General features: G+C 32.8%; 1 protein-coding gene across 1 annotated transcript; it reads right to left on the bottom strand.

Moving 5' to 3' along the window:
* Positions 1-10,554: 10,554 nt before the first annotated feature.
* On the bottom strand, positions 10,555-16,208 carry LOC107909360 (BEL1-like homeodomain protein 4). Its single transcript, XM_016836847.2, has 5 exons — positions 15,994-16,208; positions 14,688-15,809; positions 13,577-13,962; positions 12,668-12,728; positions 10,555-11,271 (listed from the first exon to the last, which is right to left on the bottom strand). Exons 2-5 carry the CDS (start codon positions 15,744-15,746, stop codon positions 10,726-10,728), a joined length of 2,052 nt encoding a protein of 683 aa, XP_016692336.1. The 5' UTR covers positions 15,747-15,809; positions 15,994-16,208; the 3' UTR covers positions 10,555-10,725.
* Between the last annotated feature and the right edge of the window lie 247 nt (positions 16,209-16,455).

The following is a 16,455-nucleotide window of genomic DNA, read 5'->3' as shown; positions in this document are numbered from 1 at the left end:
CATTGAGTCTATTTTGTTTTATTTTATTTTTATTTTTATGTTTATTGTTATTTTCTTCTATTTATGTCGTTTTTTATCTTTTGAACTATATTTTTATTTTTATGGTTGTTTCTAATCGAGTTATAATCCCTTAATCTTTTTCACTATTTGTGTTTATTTTCTTCTTAGTTTGCTCGGAATCATGCACTACATTTAGATTTGTCTACAATTCCGCTTTTCACTATTCTGGGGATTTCATCCAAAATTCAGGGCAGTTTCAGTTTTCTCCCTCTCTTATGATATTCTATCTATACTATGATTTTTCTGTTTGTACATTGAGGACAATGTACATCTTAAGTGTGGGGAGGTTATTTATATAATTATCAGAAAATTCCTGAATTATGCCTTGTGTTTAAGTAATTTTCTCATACTTCTATTAGAGTGAATTTTTATCGATTTGAGATTTTCATTGATGTGTTTTGGATTAATTTGTAGATAATTGTGCATGGGTTGATTTAAACTTGAAGGCATGAGAGAATCAAACATGATAGGCTATGTTTTAGAAATTAAATTTTTTAAGTTGTTTCTCTAAATTTAAGTATTATCTTGAAATTTGAGATTTGCAAGATTGACATCAAAAACCATAAATTTTTGTGAGATTTTGAGCCTCTAGAACATACATTTTTCTTGCTCACTTTTATTATTGGTTATGAGTGTGTCAATATGATTTGTTATTCTAGAACTTGCATCGATTACACATGTCGAGACCACACCTTTTAATTTGATATACTGAGACGATAAAGGCACTTAGGTTTAACCCACTTATCCTATAAAAAGCCTACCTACATAATTAACCTTTAGTGAACCCCGTTGAACCTAACACATTGTTTCTTAAATCACCCATTAGTGTTAACCTGTCACTCATTCTTTTTGATTCATTGAGAATTTTTCCCATTTTATTGACTCCCTTTTTATCGAGATTTGATTTGGTTATTTGCCTAACTATGTTCTTTTGTTTAATTTGTTGAATTATTAATTCATGTTGAAAAAAAAAGAAAGAAAGAAAGAAAGAAAAGAAAAGAAAAGAAAAGTATATCTATATATATTTATTTAATTACTTATTGTTTATTATTTACTTATGAGCTTCAACAGTTAAATTCATACTTTGAGAAGAAGCTCATTTTCTTATTATTGAATAGTTCGTAATTTTGGCACTTGTTTTTAATTCAGCATTTGTTATTTTTCTAGTTTGGAAATTTATTAAGTCAATCTCGATTTTAACCATCTTTTCAGCCTTTCTCCACACGGTTAACCTAAGCCCCATTACAACCTTTTAAAGACCTTTTGATTTGCGTATCATCTCATTTTATAGTGGTGGAGATTTGATTTTCATGCAAGCCTATGGTAATGACTTTTTATGATTGACTATTGAGTGCTTATTCTTGAACCTTAAACACTTTGAGTTATTTGAGTGAATCTTTAGTGAGGATGTCGATTCTTGTCAATTTTGAATTAAAGGTAATTATTTAGATAAGGAGAAACACCTATGTTTTCATGCTTAAAAATTTTTAGCCTAGATTGTTTGAGACTTTAGTGTTCCTTTAGTTGAATTGCCAATGCATGATTATTTATGGATTATTTTGAGACATTATTGATGAGAATTACAAATTGAGAAAGATTAATTTTAATTGTAAGTTGAGGATTTTGCTTGAGTACAAACAAACACTTAAGTGTGGGGATATTTGATAAGCTATAAAAGTAACATATTTTAATCCCATTCTTAATGCATTTTTGGATTATTAGTTGCATAAATTAGGGATTTTGATGCTCCTAATCCTTTAAATTCATGTTTTTATACTTAGGAGAGCACTTGGGAGTGAAAGAAGCGAAAAATGAGCCAAAACTAGATAAAATAGAGCTGTTTCCAGGTTCTACACTGCCTGAGCACTTTCACACGGGCTGGCCACACGCCCATATGGCAGCCCGTGTCGAAAACGTACCCTGTTTCCCAATTACGTGGAAAAACCCAATTTTTAGGCTTTTTAAGCATTCTAAAGTCTATAAATATCAATTAGAAGAGGACTTAAGGGGGCACACAGAGAAGAACGAAGCAAAGACTCGAAGAAAGCCACCGGATTCAACTCAGAAGTGGATCTCCTTTAAGATTGAAAATCTCCATTCAATTTCTTTAGAAGTTTTATTGGGTTTCTTTATGTCTTGTTGTTATCATAACTTTGAGATAATTTTATTCTGGATTATGAACTAAATTCCCTAGATACTTAGGGAAGATGAAACCTATGATGGATATTATTATTTGATTTCTGAATTACATGATAAATACTTGATTCTTGTTCTCAATTATGTATGATTATTTCTTGTTTTAATATTTCTGAGATATTGATTCAAGTTTAATGTGCTTGTTTCAATAGAGCAAAAGTCCCTGTTTAAGAGTAGATCTAGCATAATTGAGTGGAGTTGCATGCAATCCTAAAAATAGGACGGCATAAATCTACCATATTAGAGTTAAATCTAATAGGGGAAATCCATAGATCGAGTTAATGTGACAATAGGACTTTTAATTAGAAATAGATTTCAATTAATCAACCTAGAGTCAGTTGTTCTTACTCTCGAAAGATATATTAACATAATTTATGGATTTCTACGGATCAAGGTGTAAGTGAATAAATCGCTTAATTCAGATTCAAATTAATAAGTGAAGTCTAGGTGGATTTTTTCTTGGGTATTGTCTATCTCATTGGTTATCTTCGTTTATTTTTCCCAATTCACTTTCTGCCGGGTTCTTAGTTAATTTAGATTAGTAAATTTAGATTAAAACAATTACTTCAATTAATTGGGTAGATAATAGAAAAATTGTAACACCCCTTACCCGAGACCGTTTCCGGAGTCGAGCACGAGGCATTACTTAGCTTATCTTACCAATTCGGAGCATAAAAACTAGGCTTGAAAATTTATTTCATTATTCGCAGCAAATCTGTCCAATCGCGCAGCAGTTACTAAATTAATTATAACTTGAGCTACAGAACTCGAAATTTAATTCCGTAAATTTTCCCATGAAAATAGACTCAACAAGCTTTAATTACATATATCATTCACCCTCTAATTCATTTTATACTATCTTGGGTGATTTTTCAAATTCAAGTCACTGTGCTGCCTGAATTCTGTTTCTTTGCAAAATTTTATCCTTTCATGATTTCCATGCATAATTTATCACCTAATCTTTCATAACAACAAACACCTTCATCCTTAACCATTTTAATAACCATACATCATCAAATACTTACACATCACTCATTAGCAAAATCATCATTACAAACATACAAAATAACTAAATCCCTATACATGCCATAACTCAAACGTGTTTCGATATAAAATATCGAGCAGTTGTAGTTGATAGTGTGGACGATCTCCGACTTCTTTAGGATCCTTGAAGTAGCTTTGCAATACTATAAGAGAAAGAGAAATAAAAGAAGTAAGCATAAAGCTTAGTAAGTTTACTAGAAAATAAATAACAATATTTAACTTAAATAATTAAACTCAATGTCTATATCTCTAGTTTACTCTTTAGTTAATCTCATACTAGTTCTCTTATTTGTTTACTTAGAATACTTGTGTGCATAACTTACTCAATCCTTGCTGCATCGTTGAACATCAATTGATAGTATAATAAGTTCTTAAGTCTTACAACTTACCTGAGCTTGCCATTTATGCTTTAAACTGAACTTTCATGAACATGATTCGTTTACAAGCCTGTTGAGCTACATTGGAATAATAAGGATACTCGGGTCTCTTCTGATAATAACATGCCAAAGCCATGTCTCAGACATGGTCTTACATGGGATGTTCTCGTGATGGTGCCCATGCCATGTCCCAGACATGGTCTTATAGGGACCTCTCATCTCGGTGCCAACGCCATGTCCCAGACATGGTCTTACATGGGACCTCTCGTCTCGGTGCCCATGCCATGTCCCAGACATGGTCTTACAGGGGACCTCTCAGGATCTTAAGGATACCAATGCCATGTCCCAGACATGGTCTTACATGAGATCTCTTTACCCAAATGTCATGACATTCGTATCCAGTACCATCCTTATGTATCAACGGGACTTTTAAATTTTAATTCTCTATCATTTCATGCTTGGATCATCATCAAATAAATTCATAAAATAAATTCATAATTGCTGGAAATTAACAGCATTAATAATAAATATTGAAATATTGCATTTATTTACCGTAAACTTACCTCGGTACCAATTATAGCCAAATTCACCAACTTAGTCTTCAACTTTATTCTTCCCTTTGTCTAACCTCGAGTTTCGTACTTCTTGATCTAAAATAGTAAATTTAACTTATTTAATAATCACATTCATCAAAACAGCCCTCGACTCTAACTTTTTCAAAATTACAATTTTGCCCCTAAACTTTTACATAATTACATTTTGCCCCAAGGCTCAGAAATTAAACTTCATCTCTTATTCTTATGTTTTATAACATTCTGAACATTTTTCCCTTCTATGGCAACATCAAATTCCCACTCTAACATGTACTTATGAACATTAGGTATTTTTACCGATTATGTCGTTTTACTCGTTTTCACTTAAAATCGCTTAGCAAAAGTTATTTAACATAATTTCTAGCTTCATATTCTATCATAAAACATCAAAATAAACACTTTTCACCTATGGGTATTTTTCCAAATATAAACCCTAGGTTAAATTATTGCTAGAATAAGCTAAATTAAGCTACCGGGATCTCAAAAACGTAAAGAACATTAAAAACGGGGCTTGGGATCACTTACTATGGAGCTTGGAAGCTTGAAAACCCTAACTATGGCTTCCCCCCTTGCTGATTTCGTTCATATGAAGAAGATGATGATTTTTGCCATCTTTTTCCCTTTTAATTCATTTTAATTACTAGATTACCAAATTGCCCCTAACTTAAAAATTTTCTATTTCACTTATCTCATGTCCATTTTTGTCTACCAAGTTACCAATGGTATAATTACCATATAAGGACCTCCAATTTAAAGTTTCATAACAATTAGACACCTCTAACATGTAGAACTCAACTTTTTCACTTTTTACAATTTAGTCCTTTTGACTAAATTGAGTGCCCAAACGTAGAAATTTTCGAGCGAAATTTTCAAAAAATCATTTTGTGAAATTGTAGACCATAAAAATATAAGAAAAATAAAATTTTTCTCATCGGATTTGTGGTTCCGAAACCACTGTTCCGATAACCTCAAATTTGGGCCATTACAAAAATAGTAATTACTAGTACTTTTAATCCTCGTGGATACGATATTCCCTTCTCACCATAGCTATATTATTGTTCGATAAGTGCGCTTATCTTTGTCGTAATTATAGTTAGTTTAGTGACCATCAATTTTGTTAGAAAATTTTACTGATTACATGATTAATTAATAAAAAGACCAAATAGCATAAAATGCAAAAGTTGAATTTTAGTAGCTAAAGGGATCAAATAGCTATGAAATTCAAAACTTGAGGTCCTTATATAGAAAATAGACCATTAAGAGAAGTTAGTAGATATTTATGATGATTCATCTATGGAAAATTAGAAAAAGAAATAGACTAAATTGGAAAGTTGAAAAATTAATGGATGATAAGTTAATTAAATGAATAAAATAATTTCATATCATCATCTTCCCCAAAATTTCTATGGAAACCCTAGCTAAGAGAGAGAACTTCAAGCAAGCTTAATTGGGTAAGTAATCATGTTCCGTTTTTAGTAATTTTTACATTTTCGATATCGTAATAACCTAATCTATCTATTTTGGGGATCAATTTGCAAAGTTATTGAAGTATTAAAATTTTGCCATGGATGAGTATGCTAAATTTTTGAAATTTATTGTAGAAAATGAAAGGTTGTTGATAGATAAACAACTTTTGTAAATGAAATTTTCATGAAATTGTAGTTTAGGGACTAAATTGAAAAGATATAAAATTCATAGTAATTTTTACATTTCAGAGCCTAGGAATGAAATTGGAATTAATTAAAAAGTATAAGGGGAAAATGTTAATTTTGCCTAGGATGTAAATTGAATTGAATTGAATATGAAATGTATTAAATTGATGTTAAATTTACTCATATAGATCCGGATAGACCTAGTACGGAATTGGATCGAGGAAAACAAAAAGTATTAGATTAGTAGATTCTTGTATACGAACAAGTGTCAAGGTAAGTTCGTGTAACTTAATTGTGTAATTATATGATTGGATTGAATGATGTTGTGAACTATGAAATTGTTACGTATATGAAAATAATTATATGTCTGACATGTCCAATAAACGTTAAATTCCGTATGAATGAATGAAATTCGATGGATACAAGTTTTCCAAATTGGTTGTGGTCTTGCATATGTTGCGGACAGACCAAAGCTCAAAAGAGCATCCCGTTAATAGCCCTCTTGAGCATCTCGTTACATGGTTCCTGCGAGCATCCCAATCAGTATTGATCCTGGATGTGTTGCAGACATACCACAGCTCTTTGTGAGCGTCCCGTTACATGGCTCTTCGTGAGCTTCCAGTTAAATTGGCTCTTTGTGAGCTTCCTGATTAATGACTTTTCGGAGCTTCCCGATATGGCTCATTTGAACTTCCTGATATAAGGCTATCTGGAGCTTTCCGTTAATGGCTCTTTGGAGTTACCTATTGTTGGCTCACATGAGCTTCCTGAATATGGCTCTCAAGAGCTTCCTGTTATACAGCCTGGATAAGTTTCCCGTTACATGGCTCACACGAGCTTCCTATTAAATGCTCGAGAGAGTGCTTCCCGATTATGTGCTTTAATAAGCAGCCCCGAATATGAATTGACGGATCACTGTTTTGTACACCTCGAGTGTACAACCTGGGTATCCATCGATATTTCAATAATTCGACAGGCAAAACTCTTGATGTGAGAAAATATGAGATTTAAATGAATTATATCTTAAATATCCCTGAAATAACTGAAATTTTTGTACGATGAGCTCATATATGATTTATTGATATTCATGTGAAATTTCATGACTAACTTGTTTGATGAGAGCATGTGTTTAGGCAATTGGCCAAAATGTTTTGGATGCATGTTTGTATGCTTACTTTGAATGAATATGATTGGTAAGTTAAATTCTTGTTATACGAACTTACTAAGCATTAAGTGCTTACTTAGTTTTTCTTTTCTCTGTTTTATAGTACTCGGAAGCTCGTGAAGGTTGGACGTGGTCAAAGTAACATCACACTATCCTTCAACTCGTTTTGGTATAAATAGCAAACTTATTTTGGTATAATGGCATATATATGTTAAATTGACCAATGATGGCATGTATATGGTTGGTTGTAACTAGCCATTGGAATGACTAGTGATGGTATGTTTAATATATATGTGCTTGGTATGATAGATTGAATTTTGATAAACTTATATAATTTTATACAAATAGGTAAGTTTGAATACTTAAATACATGTGATGATATATCATGCATAAGATTGGTTTTGGGCTTGGTTTTAATATCTTGAATTGGTTGGTGAATGTATTAAAGTGTTTTTGTAGGTTGAAGGTAAATTTGGGTAAGAAAAGTGGCCTTGAAAATGACCTATTTTCGTCCACACAGGTAGACAAACGGGCGTGTGTCTCAACCGTATGTGACACATGGCCATGTGCACAGGCATGTGGTTTGGCCGTGTGTCCTCTACATCCTTAAAATTGAGAGACAGAATGCCCATGTATTTTCACACGAGTAGAGACATGGGCGTGTGTCTCAGCCGTGTGTGACACACGGTCTAGCACACGGGCGTGTGACTTGGCCGTGTGACCCCTGTACCTAATTAATGTAAAATAAATTGTTCACACGGCCTAGCACACGGGCGTGTGGCTTGGCCGTGTAACCCAAGTCAGTAGTTACCTTAATTTGGACACGGGCTGAGACACAACCATGTGCCTCACATCGAATGCCCACACGGTTTGAGACACGGGCGTGTCACTTGGTCGTGTGTCTCCTGCACCTAAGAAAAACTTATGAAATTTCGTGAAAAATTCTCTGAGTTCCCTGTTTAGTCTCGATTTGATCTAAATGCATATTTTGGGCCTCGAGAGCCTATTTAAGGGACACTATGATTGATTTTGGATATGAATAGTAAATTATATGAATTTTTCTATAATTGATCTGCAAACTCCAGTAAAGCTCTGTGACCTTGTTCCGGCGACGAAAATGAGTTAGGGGTGTTACAATTTTCTTGAAAAATTAATTTGGAAAATCTAAGTAACTTTTGGAAAAATTAATTTTGATCAAGTAAAATTAAATTAATCAAATCAATTAAAATTAATATGATATTTTTAAGTTAATTTTTAAGGTAGACAATTGGCCCAATGGGTAATTGAACTAGAAAATTGGACCTGATATATTAAATTGGGCCTTGGAGCCTAAAACCGATACCAAGAACCAAAAACTGGTCGAACCAGACTCGGTATGTGAAATCGGGCCGACGGTCCAACTGATGGCTAGATCGGACCGGTTGGCTAATCACTGGCCTGGACCAAACCGGCTCAGGTTGCCGGTCGGGTAATTTTTGTGAAAAATTTTCTGATTTGAAGGGAGCTCACACTTGACAAACGTGAGCTTGAGGATAGCAGAGAAAACTACTCGGTCGAAGCACTCATCCTAGATGAATCGAAAATATACAATTTTGATTAAGTGTTTATTACTTTAGATATCACAACCAAGATCTTATTTTGAAAAAAAATTTAAAACTATGATTTTTCCTTAAATTTATTTTCTGCTGCGTTTTCCAAACCCATTTTTCCAACAATCCCGTCACTGAAAAATGTTACAAACCAAAATCAGGAGGAAAGTGAGTCATGCACTGCATAACATGAGTTACAAACCAAAATCAGGAGGAAAGTCAGTGGATCGACTTGGGGAAGAATTACGAGATTGCAATGCAAATTTCTTGCACCTAGCTGGATGCACTTCCACTTTCTCTCTCCTAAAAAAGACCTATTTTTCTAATTAAATTTTAAAACAGCCTAAAAATAGCCTATTGAGCTAATTTAACATTCGAAAAATAGGATTTTTGGAAGACATGTAATTTCGTTAAATTTTGAAGCATGAGTGAAAGAATTTGCCTCCTAGCTCTTATTTTATATTATATATATATCATACAAAATAAAAGAAATTGGATAAAATATTTAAATATCAAATACTTAATACACTCAATGTTCATACACCTAACTAAGGTGACCAAATTTAACGTGCCTTAAATTCACGTTCATCATTTGCAATCCGTAGCATTCAGTTCTACCACATGATTGTATATATATTGCACTTATTTCACTCATTGATTAGTTGCTTTCACTTCTCTATAATATATAATCTCAAAGGTTTCTTTTTTAATATTTTCATCCCTCTACTATTAAACAAATATTTTAATGAAGTTGACATTTTAATTCTTGCATAATAATTTTATTGTTAATGAAAAAATATGTTTTAAGAGTAACTGACATGCATTAAATCGAATATTGAATTAAATTAAAAAGTTAAACAACACTTTTGAAGAATGAGTAAAGGTGAGAAATTGATTTGGTTTTACCCCAAATTGTTTTCTATTTTATCTGTTTTTTTCATGTAATTATCGTGTTTAAATTATTTGTAATTTGGTCCACACTAGCTACCATTTATTTACAAAACGAGCGAGTTTTTTTTTTAATGTCATGTCATTCTATTAACGAAAAAGTTTATGTGCAGGGATTAAAATGTCATCTTTTTAAAAGTATAGGGGTTAAAATGGACTTTTTGATATGGTACGGGGACTTGTATTGAACTTTAACCCATATATGTACAAGCTAGCTGTTGATGTATATATGGGGATGGATTCACTTGCATCGATGAAAAATTAAAGTAGTTTTACACCCTTTCATATCTCTTTGTACGATAAATATTTTAACGATCCAACCATTAAATTTTGATGTAATTATAATTGTCATGCATTATAATTGTTGAATTGATTCGATATCTATCATATCAATCTAAAGTATTGTATATATTAATATTTATTAAACAGTTGACAGTGTTTTTATATAAAATAAATAGTTAGAAAATTTTAATTTACGTTAAATTTGACATGCATGATCTATATAAATAGAATATGAAATATGACGGTTGGATCATTAAAATATGAATTGTACACAAATATATGAAAGAGTAATTTTACACTGATATAAGTGTTGAGTGTTTCTGTGTGTCATTTAGATGGTGAAGCTGTATATTTATATGATATGGTTACTGTACACAGATGTGATGTCATAGGTAAGTTCCATACATGTCAACATGTACCCTACTCTAGGTCTAACACGTGTTTATACGATGAGGGTTCACCTATGTAATGGCGTGCGAACCCACATCGTGCAGTCTCATGTGCAAACTCATAATGTCACGTGAGCTTAAAGTGCGAACCGTGTAAAACTTGACTCGAATCCAATCAAATTATGGGTCAATAATAATGAGTATCAAAGTGGACCTTCCCCCACACATATATAAATACAGATAGGATAATCTATCGTTATATAGAAGAGGCAAATTACTATATAATTATAATAATGACCAAATACATTATCTAGCTAACTTAATGCTACTTTTATCAAAAGCAAAAAAAAATCAAGATGGAATTATATTGTTTTTTTTCTATTTTAAGAGAAATGCTATGGAATATATGTAATTTGGAAGAAGAAAAAAATTAACAGCCCCCAAAGTCTGTAACTGAGAAAGAAGAAGCTTTATCGGGCATGTTCCCAGCATGGCGTAGCCCTAATGTAAGTGACACATCGCCCCCAGTGGTCCCAAACCTTATTAGGGTCGAACCAATGTCAGTGTTACCAGCAGTAATGGTCCCAACAATGGTGTTGCTGCCACGATGACATGTGTCATCGGTGACAGCTAATAGTCTTTGGTGGATATCCGAGTCGGAAACCGGTGGTGTCACCTCCGTTGCGATGGAGGTATTAGTAGTACTCGTACCGGTGTTGGTAAGTTGGTTTTCGGAGAAGCATTGTGTAGTATTGGTTCCAATGAGTGAAGGGTCGTTTTCTGGTGGTTGTGGGGGTGGTGATGAGCCACCTGCCCCGCCGACCGCTGTGGTTGAAGGGGTTGATGTCTGTGCAGCATTGTTGTTGGTCCTTGTTCCTTTATTATTATCTCCTCCTTCTTTTGACTCTTGTTGGTACATCTCTTCCACCATGGGTTTCCACAACCTAACCCTGGCATTTATGAACCAATTTGATACCTACAAAAATAAATCGATAAAAGGTAAACTACACTGGGAGTTAATAAATTTCAAAATATTTTATTTTATTTAAATTACTGGCCATTCAGTGTTAAGTTTTTTTTATATGAATAAAGTCTATTTAACGAGCTTTAAGCGAAGATTCGATTGGTATAGTGAATCAGTACCTATCAACGAGTAGAAGAATATACATTAAATCTAAATTGATTTCATGGAAAAAAAGCTGTTTAAATTTTAATTTTTAAATTTATGATGGTTAAAGCTATTTCATGAAAAAAAATTGAAAAAAAGCTTTTAATAGATACAAATAATATGAACAGATAAGACCATATATTAGTGATTTAACATCCTAATGATTTAAATGAAAATTTTTAAATAATCTAATGACTATATAATGTTTTAAGATTGACTAAAATATAAAACTACTAAAACAGGAGCAATAAATAATAAGCAATAAGTAATAAATAATTATGGTGGGGGTGGGGTGACTGTTGATCAACTAGCTGTATCTTTCCTCACATGTTGCTCAATGATGTCTGTTTCCTTACAGAAAGCTCCAAAAAGCAGTCATGATTAGGGCGAGGCAAGGAAAGGGGGGACTCCATTAATGACCTCGAATCACTGTATTTATTTCAGTGTTATAAATTATAAAAGACACGGGTCTAGAATTAGGTGTTTGTCTTTCATGTATATATTATATATCGCTAAAATTTTTATAGGAGCCCTTAGTTAAATTATACTTTGCCCTTTTAATTAAAAAATAAATAAATTAATTCTCTGTTAGATCAGAATAAACGGATCTTCATGTCAATATATAAGAATCAATTTATAATAATAGAAATAGATAAAATTTTTAATAAAAATATCGATTTGCTCTTTAATTTAGTACATAGATAATAATTTACTTATTTTTAAATAAAAAAAAAACAAAATATAATTTAACTCCCAATATAATACTTAATACTTTTACCTATATATATACCATACTTTCCAACCCCACGTTTCCATGCAAAACTAAGAATTATATATTATTATGCCCCGTTAATTAAACACTTAACCAGAAAAACAATAAAAGGAATGGTGTATTTATGGTGACTTTTATCGTGTAGTTGAAAGTGTAATTGATATGAGGGAGAAGAAGAACACAACACGGAGAGAAAGAGAGAGAGAGTATGTTCAAAGCTGCAATCTTTCATGTCTTCATCTATTTGTGTACTTGTCTCTTTTCATTTTCAGAAAAAAAAAAACTCAGAATCTATGTTATATCCTATGGGTAATAAAAAAAACATCAGAGAAATAAAAACCCAAATCCATGCAAAAGTCCCTCCCCCCCTCCTTGTGAAACTTACTTATGGTGTATATATATAATGTGAAAGTGAAAAAGAAGGGGCATTACCTGGTTTCTCGATAAACCAGTCTGTCGAGCTAAAAGATGCTTATCTGCATCACTTGGGTACCTGAGAAATAGACCAGAAAAAGACATTAGACTCCATTTGCCGTATAAAGAGACTCATAGATGCTCTTTTTTCTTTTTTTTCTTTACCATGCATGGGCGTCAGAATCTAATATATAGTAAAACATCATCACCATAACCAGCACCAGTTGTTTCTTTTGCAGTACAACATGTCTCTCATTATTACTTACATGCACACACACATATATCACTTAGTAACAAAAACAAAAAGTATCATAGTGTTTTTTCTTCAATTTTTTTATTGTTAAAAATTATAGTAGTTGATAGAATAATTAAACAATTAGTCATGTATAACCCATACCTATATAATAAAAATTTTAATAAAAAAATTAATTTACTCTTTGACTTAACATATTTGAGTCACAAAAGCAAGAGTGAAGCCAGGAAAATGTATTAGAAGAGACCAAAAATCAATAAAAATTTTGAGAGAGTTAAAGTATAATTTTAACTATATATTAACTTGTAATTACTTAAAAACTAAAACACTTATATAAAATATATATATTTTCAGGGAGACGAATACCACTACCAACACCTTCTCTGCTCCTTACTCAAGGATAAAATGCAATCCGATAATAAGGTGTCATCTGTGATACAAAGCTATAATAAAGTTGACTCTTTTTTTTTTTTTGAAATAACGAATTTTTGGGGATCACTGAGTGACATATAAACAGCTTTTTATTATTCATCCCAAGGATATACTTGGATTTCGTGAGCTAAATAAAATGTTTCATTTTGTCATATATATATACACACTCAATTACCAATGATGCAGATTCTATTGTTAACCTATATAATATATGTCAGATAATAGGGGTCAAAAGAACGTACGGGTGTAAAAAATGTTCGAAAAGCCAAGCTCTTAATATGTTGACAGATCGTTCAGGCAAGCCTCTTTGTGGTCTCCAAGCTTCATGTTCCATCATTCCTATTTGATGAAATGCTTTTTGTTGTCTTAAACTTTGTTCTAACATCCTTAACCTTGGTGTTTCTCCTTTAGTTATGCCTGATGTTCCAACTCCATCTTTTTCACCTAACAGTTCACAACTGTGTTTCAATTGGCTTGATATAGCATCTTTTAAACACCTAAAATGTCTTGACATTGCTTTTTGAGCAAGAGCTGTGTATGGTATTGCTGCACCATAACCCATTACTAGATCAAATGAGTTTACTATTGTTTGCATTTGTTCACAGTAATGGTTGTATCTCCTATCCACCTACAACAAGAACAAGAAAAACCATTGTTAATAATGTTTTGTAATGATTGTTAATGGTGGTGATATCTTTGTGCCTTACCCCCCTTTTAACAAGAGTAAATAAGGTTAAAAATATCATGGAAAAACTTGTACTAAGAGTCAGATTATATTTTGTCTCCATTTACTCAAAATATGAGCAAATTAGTCATTATACATCAGATTAAAGAGTAAATTTTATTTATTTTTACTATTAAAAATTGGTCCATATATGTTAGCATAAGGTATACATGGCACATCACATGTCGATGTCTAGTTATTTTATTTGTCATGCTAGTTTTTAACAGCAAAAATGAATGAAATTTTCAACAGAAAAGATTAACTTATCTCTTTGATTAATGTATAAAAACTAATTTACTCTTTTTGTTATCAGAAATAATAAAATGCAATCTAAACACCTAATAAAACAAATTATAATATTAAGATGTGATATTATGGTATGGATGGGATGTTCATAAGTTTATATATATATATATGGTGGGAAAATAGTAAACTTTCAAATCAAAAGGAACATCCCACCAAAACTAATATAGACCCCTAGATTTTTGGAATAGAAAAATCAAATAAATCAAACCCTACCAACTAGATCCTATTTGAGTACCCTTTTGCACCATAGCCGGCTTTGTGCTCTAGCATTTGGTCATTGACTATTGAAGGAGAGAGAGGAAAATAGATTAGAGAATACATGCCTCATCAAGCATGGATAAAAGTTTGACCTTCCTTCTTTGATGTTCAATTCTATCAGAAGCTGAAAATGGAGGAAGATCCTTTGTTGATGAAGATGAACCATTGGTTGTTGTTCCATCATTGCTTGGATTAGAGCTAGGGTTTATGTTATTTTTACCAAGTTTTTTCTTCTTGAATCGACCGCTACCCACACTGCAGAATTCTTCTAATAGTTCTTGAGCTGGTTTGGTGTACTTTGAGTTCCTTAATACATTGACCATTCCCAATGATGAATTGTACCCTACATGAAATTGATGGTTTTGAACCAATCCAAGTGGCTGATGAGGAGAATGATGGTCATGCTTGTATTGAAATTGCGCTGTAGCTGTAGCAGAAGAACTACCACCACCATCAGCACCACCAGCAGCACCTCCTTGGTTATAATACAATTTGGCTGCTTCCAAGTGTTGTAAAGATGATAAAGATAGTGAAAGGCCTTGGCCTTGGCCATGGCCTCCTTCATGGGAATTATCAGGAACCCAAGTGAATTGAGGTGGAAAAGCACCTCCATGAAACCCTGGTGGTGGTGGTTGTGGTTGTGGTGGTGGAGGGGAAGGTGACCTTGTTTGTGGGTTCATCAAGAAAAGATGCATGGCAGCTGCTGAATCAGCATTAATACTTGGCAACTGTTGTTGTTGAGCTAAACTATCACGGTGGTTCTTTGATTCACCTAACTGTCCTCGATAATTAGCTTGCAAAGACTGGTCTAATAACTCGGTGGAAGCGGCGGTCACTGTCACACTTGAAGGAAAATAAAACATTTCCGATGATAACATACCTGTTGGTTCATAAACAGGTAAAGCATTTGATTCTTCTTCTTCAATCCCTACTAATGGTGGTGGTGGTGGTTCAAACCCTTGAATCCTTAACTTATCTCTCCGGATCTGTTGTACCAGCTGCTGCTGCTGTTCTTGGTGGTTTATGGCTGATCTCTCGAACCCATTTGAGAAACTGAAGATACCAGCAGCTGCTTGATGGTGGTGGTGGTGGTGGTGGTGGTGATGGTAACCTTGGGAAGCCATAGAATTTCTTTAGAATCATATATCAACAAGCCTTCTTCTTCATCATCATCATCTATACCATCTCTGCTCAATTATGGATCCAAAAACAAAGAACACCCCATCTTGTTATTAATCATGAACAACATAAAAAAAAAACAAGAAAAGAAATGGGTTTTTGTTTATTAATCATTTTCTTCATTATATATATTAAAGAGGTGTATATGTGTGAGAGAGTGAGTGTATGTATATATATAGGGAGACAGCAGACCTTGTTAGAGAGTTGCAGAGAATGAAAGGATATGTAAAAGAGAGAGCTCTTAAGACATCCTTTTCTCTTCTAAGGTATTGAAAGCTTTCTTCAATTCCCTCCTTTTCTTTTCCTTTCTTTTCTTGCTGTATATGTCTATGTGTGTGTGTTTGCCTGTGTCTGTCGTCTCTTTCTCTCCTTTTCTTACCTCTCCTTTGTAGCAGTGACCCTTTTCTTTATTTTATATATATATATAGGCTGCAAAATAATGACAGTAAAAAAGAATCAAATAATAAGGAAGAAAAAGAAATGATAATCTTATTTTTTTTCTCGAGAAAACATGAAGAAATAGACCCAGAGGAGAAAAATATCAGAAATGAGGGGAAAAGTTTGCTATAATGAAAAAAATTAATTTTAAAAAAACATTTTATAATGAAAAATATTTGCTAATAGAGTATATATATGTATGTATTAGGGATCAGA

This window comes from Gossypium hirsutum, chromosome D03, assembly GCF_007990345.1.
Source record: "Gossypium hirsutum isolate 1008001.06 chromosome D03, Gossypium_hirsutum_v2.1, whole genome shotgun sequence".
Classification (NCBI taxonomy): Eukaryota; Viridiplantae; Streptophyta; class Magnoliopsida; order Malvales; family Malvaceae; genus Gossypium; species Gossypium hirsutum.
Note: the sequence above shows the minus strand (reverse complement) of the source record. Positions and strands in the feature narration are given on the sequence as shown.

Coding starts and splice junctions, on each gene's coding strand:
- LOC107909360 (XM_016836847.2), bottom strand. CDS start 15,746: ATGGCTTCCCAAGGTTACCATCACCACCACCACCACCACCACCACCAT. Junction 13,963..14,687: donor TTTTATCCATGCTTGATGAG/GCATGTATTCTC, acceptor TTCTTGTTGTAG/GTGGATAGGAGATACAACCA. Junction 11,272..12,667: donor CTGGTTTATCGAGAAACCAG/GTAATGCCCCTT, acceptor TTATTTTTGTAG/GTATCAAATTGGTTCATAAA.